We start from the raw sequence: 5,492 nt of genomic DNA on the forward strand, positions 1-5,492 counted from the left end.
GGAAAATCCAATCAATTATCGCCCAAGGGAAGCAAATTCGTACAGGAAAGTTAAAGGCCCAGGGAAACATGGGAAACAAGCTGCGTCGCCAACCACAAAGAGTTGAAGTCGACGAGGAGGTGAGACACGAGCGCCCCCAGAAGAAGCCACCATCGTCATGGCCCTTCTGGCGCCTGGTCTACTGGCTGGGAGTTCTCATCATGGTCGTCGGCATCGGTGTGGGCATGTACTTCACCCTCAAGACGGACTTCGGTGAGTGTTCCTCCTACGACGTCCGTTGCGATTGAGTGCTCCTGGCGATATAGAAACTTCCACGGAAATGGCGGAATTCATTACCCATTGAACTTTAACTAATTTGGAGCAGCTTGCCCAGCCAAAGCAATTGCGAGAGTAAGTATGCCATCAGATATTAAAGTAAACTATTTAAAATGGTTCCCAAATTAGATTAAATTACAACTTGTATACCAGTTATGTTTTCTGGTCGAAACATCACTTTAATCTTTTTACATTTTATCATCGCAGTCTACATATGCCTGTTTGTTTTGTATATACTCCACGGAATTGGTAAAGATAATTAATATTGGGTTTGTAATATTATATATATTTCCTTGCAGTATAAACCAGCTTATCTTTTTGCAGTTTCATATGTAAAGTTATTCATTTGTCTGTTCTACTGCTTGAGTTGTGATATGCTAAGCTTGGTTATATCACTATCAACTTACGTGCAGTCCAATACTTGTCATACATGGATTCTTGCAGCTGGATCTTAATTAAAGCCGGATGAAACACACCCACCACTAGACCGCCTCCTTTATTGTTAACAATTACAAAAGCAAGGCCGAAGCCGCGCAATCGCCAGCAACACATGCAGATACATTTGTGCATGTAGACACGGGTGTATCTGTGATGCTATTCAAACTTATTGGAGCGCTTCCTTTTGATGGCGTTCTGGTTGACTCTTCAATGGCGAAACACTTTTTAGTTGAATGAAGCTAGTGAATGCACATATTTTGGGTTGCATATAAAAAATCCTACGATGATTCACTGCCCCTATTTATTTTGGTGTTAATTAACGAAGTGGCGAATGGCATTCATTGATAAAAGTGTACAACGATTTTTATTTCACATACAAAATGACTGCATTTGTATGCTACTGCTGTAATTAAAATATCAATTTAAATTGAAACTCGAATTTTAATAAATAAACTAAAATTGCACATTTATGGCTCATTTTATTTAAATTACCAGCTTAAGAAGTTGATTACTTCTACTAAACGAGACAAAAGTTATTTATTTAGGTGCGTTCGGGGCTTTTCTTAAAACGACTTCTTATGAGGGGCCATCAGTCAAGGTCAAGCTTAACAAAGATTTGTCGGCAATTCGAGCTTTTATTTCTTTGACACTTGCCAGACTTCCTTCGCTCGCACACAGCAGGTGAAATATAAATAAACTTTTTAATGAACTTTAAGATTTATTGCCAGCAGCAGCCGCAGCAAGTCAAGTCTGACACTTTGTGGCTTTAAATTTTCGGTCGGCTTAGATAAATTATATAGCACAATATATCCCGAAGGCTCTGCTGGCTGACTGAATATTTTGAATGTGAGGAGCACCCTGCCCTATAACTAAATATTCTGCAAATAATTGCACTCGGCCTTAGTTGAATAGAGCTAAGCTAGCCCACAAATAATATCTTAATGCTTGCTCTGCATTTTACGAGCTTCCATCCATTGGACGCACACACTGCGTATGTGTAATGTCGAAATAATATCATTAGTATAATTGAGCAGTCTTGGTTTGGCTCGGTCAGGCATTCAGACATCACAGGTGAAGCTATAAAATTCACAAAGCAAGCGGCAGATGAGCTGATTATTTACGTGCCAACATCTTTGGGGATAATTAACAATGTCGAGACATCAATTATCGCAATGTTGCAGCCCCAAACGAAATTGAACTTGAAAAAGTCAAGGACTTGGGACTTGGGAATTATTTGTGTGGCTCTTGTAGTTTCATTCTGTATCCTTGCTGTTTCCTTAGTTTTTTTCACTCTTAGCTATTTCTGTTAGCCGTTTCCCCCTTCCTGTTGCCAACAAATCCCAGCGGCTCAAGCACAAGCGATTTGGCTGTGTATTGACCCAATTGTGCTTACTTCTCTCTTACCAGAAAACGAAAAACTTTGGCTGCAAGTTAAGCTGGACACAAAACTTCAGGTTGAAAACGGTCGCCGGAGTGCTTAGCCAGCGATTGCTGATTCGAGTGCTTCTGGCCAGGTTCCTGATCCGGGTTTAATTTGTGCTCGATTGGCCAGTAAAAATGCGAACTAAATCCGAGTTATTCGGGGCTGGGGCGCCAATTCAACAGGCACGTACTGCTGCCAGGACGAAAACCACGGGCGCTGACATATCCACTTCCATAAAGGACAAACAAAACATTTGACATAATGTGGGAGTTTTTTGTGCCGCATATATATACATATGTATATGTATCTGTTTTACAAATGGTGCCACAAATACAGCCGCACGTGCTGTGGCATGTAAATAATATGCATGTGAGTGTGAGTGCGAGTGTGTGAGTCGTGTGTTTGCGTTTCCGTCTGTCAGGATGCTGCTGCTGTGTTGTTTATGCTCATCGTCCTTGTAATGATTGTCGCCATTCGGGACCCGCCTGCACGTGTTTCCCTTTCGATATTTGCGTTGGTCCTGCATTGTTACCATGTTGTTCCATGGAAATGTGCTTAAAGTCACAGCCCAGCCAAATGGTCCATGAAAGACCTCTGTGATTGCAGGTATCAGGAAATGTGTATTTAAAAGCAGTACTTGTGGTGAATCTTAAAAATGCAACATCCATTTTCACAGCTGATTTTAGAGTGCGCTTATTTATCACTAAAACCCCTTAATAAATTTATAAATATATATTGCTCACTCAATGGTTGCTCATTGATCAATATCATAATTTTATAGATTTAGATACATGTTGCTATACAAACAGTATCATTGCGCTTAATCTCTATATATCTTGTAACTTATACAGTAATTAAATAAAGTTATGTCAGCTTTATAGGGGTTATAGGGTCATATGTTGATTAATGATGCATACTTTTAAAAATAGCCGTAAAGGTGTAGCATTTCACTTATCTGCATATATCTGTTGGCATTTACATAGGTTAACAAATTCCTTAACTGAACGAAGTGCTTTCGGTGGTTTCTGGGCGCTCGCATAAATCATATTCCCCAGCTGGAAGAGAATGTGGAGCTGCAGCCATTTTCTATCCATCATCAGGCGGCAGATAACTTAAAGACCACTCAAGCACTCAGGAGCAGATGATTGCCCAAACGAAACCGAAGGAGCACATCCTGCTGACTCCGCTCCTGCTGAGTCTTCCCGAGTCCTTTTGCTCCAACCGAGGCTGTGTCCCCTGGCCAAAGCATTGTGGCCAGGCCATGCATTTGTTGGACTGCATCGGAAACAAGAAATTGTAAAGTGCATGAATACAAAATGAACTGCGAGTACATTAAAGTCTCGCATCTCGTTTTTTGCAACTAAAGGGGAATGAATACACTCGAGCGTAGTTCGCAAATACTTCACATGCAATAAAAACGTAAAAAGAAAGCCAAAGCGGAAACCGCAGTTACAGATACAGATACGGACCACATGCATATACAGAGATACAGATACAGCTACAGATGCAGATACAGATACAGATACAGCTACAGCTACACATTCGGAGGGCGGCACTCAAACAATTTGCATTGTCTGCTGCCGGCCATTGCGGTTTGTTCGGGATTTCCGTTCGACGTTTCTCTTTTGCCTTCTTTTGCTTTGTTTTTGCCCATTTTGGCCCATTTTGGTATGGTGTTTCGGGGGCGGAATGAGGGGTAAACCATGAATTGAGGCATTAATTGAATTGATTGAAATTGGCATCAGTGTCGTGGGCAAAAAGAGTGGATAACTCCAGCACCCACTGGCCATTATGCAAAACAAACCAAAAAAAATTGACCATGACTTTTTAAACAAACTGAAGCGGCCCACTGGCAGTTCGAATTAAGTGGACTGATAACCGAGGGAAAAATCAAAATAAACGTTTGTAAAATCAGTTTTCTTTTTTTTATTTAATATTTAAAACCTGCCCGAGTTAACTGACTAAGTAGTTTCAGTTTGAATGGGCATGGCTCTTTGCTTTTATGCATTCCCAAACTTGTCGATTTAATATTTGATCACTATTCCCGTACATTGGTGGCTTCTGCTCCATTTAACATAAAAAAGTTTTATTCCATTGTTGAAATTTTCAAAATCTTGAACTTTTGGGCACTGGAGGCTATGTAGTTATAGTGGAACAGTTTCAACGGATATAATACCGCAACGTGTGCATGGTGCGAAAAGTTTTTTGCCAAAGCACTTGAATCGCTTCCCATATTTCGATTATTTACAAAACGGTTCGGGCCATAACCAAATCCTGTCGATTGGCTAGATGTGGCATCGCAATGATTTTGCTGCTTTATTCCGTTTGCTGCGGCCTGTCGTATTCCCAGTGCTCCAGTGTTCTCGTTCCAAAGTTAATCGAAGCCTAATTAGTTGGCTTCCGAGTTGGGTTTGCTTTTCCAGTTGTTCTGGTGGATTTTCGGGGGCTGTCAGCTGGGGCGAAGAACAATTGAGTCACTGTTGTTAACTTAACCGGCATAATGAGTCGAAAAAGTGTAGCCAACTCGCAAACAGCAAGCCAAAGATGGCCAATTAGGCACCGACATTGAATGTATAGAAAGTTGTTCCTGTACTTTCTTTGCTTTCGGGCTTAAAGCTCTGTTTGTTGCCAAAACTGACTGCCAAAGATGGCAAGAAGTCGAAGTTAAAAGAAGGGAAAAAAATATAGGTCCTCTCTAGTATTTTGGTGCTTTTAAAAATTTTCTCGAAAAGTAACGCACACTTAATATATTTTTATTTATTTTGGTAGATTTTATATACTCCACTGTTAACAGCGCATTTTTCAAAAGTTCATTTAAATGAGATTAAAAACAAGATTCAGTTCATTTGCTGCGTTGAAAAAGCTTACAGAGTATTATATTTTAAAAGGAAAAGAGGTTTACCTTTGCAATTTTCACATGAATCCCCATTACTTTCGTTAAAATGTGCGTAATGAATTAGGTAAGCAAAAATAAACGATATATACACGCTTGTACTGGCAATGTTCCCACGCACATTTGTACGATTTTCCCTTTGTTCCATCGCATATATATTTAATGCATGGCTTTCTCTCGACTCAGACATGAGATGGTGTCGTGGAACGATTTGCGTATATAACTGGCGATGTACACATATGAGAATGGCTGACACGTTTTCGCCACGGAGACAGCTGCACACATATTACAAGGCAATGAAATCGCTCAGACTTCCCAGCCGAACGCCTTAAATTGTGCCCCGAAAAGTATGCCATTAAATTTTAAACTCGGGCGTGGTATGTTGATGTGGAAATGCCGATCAGATGCGGAGTGGAAAATTAT

The 5,492-nt window shown here is 40.4% G+C and overlaps 1 protein-coding gene across 1 annotated transcript; it reads left to right on the top strand.

Annotated features, from left to right (window-relative positions):
• On the top strand, nt 1-1,181 carry LOC6608903. Its single transcript, XM_002033581.2, has 3 exons — nt 1-390; nt 445-584; nt 640-1,181. Exon 1 carries the CDS (start codon nt 69-71, stop codon nt 285-287), a length of 219 nt encoding a protein of 72 aa, XP_002033617.1. The 5' UTR covers nt 1-68; the 3' UTR covers nt 288-390; nt 445-584; nt 640-1,181.
• Nucleotides 1,182-5,492: the final 4,311 nt, after the last annotated feature.

Source organism: Drosophila sechellia, chromosome 2R, assembly GCF_004382195.2.
Source record: "Drosophila sechellia strain sech25 chromosome 2R, ASM438219v1, whole genome shotgun sequence".
Classification (NCBI taxonomy): Eukaryota; Metazoa; Arthropoda; class Insecta; order Diptera; family Drosophilidae; genus Drosophila; species Drosophila sechellia.

What these genes read in the sequence shown, in the direction of transcription:
- LOC6608903 (XM_002033581.2), top strand. Translation starts at nt 69, where the DNA reads ATGGGAAACAAGCTGCGTCGCCAACCACAAAGAGTTGAAGTCGACGAG.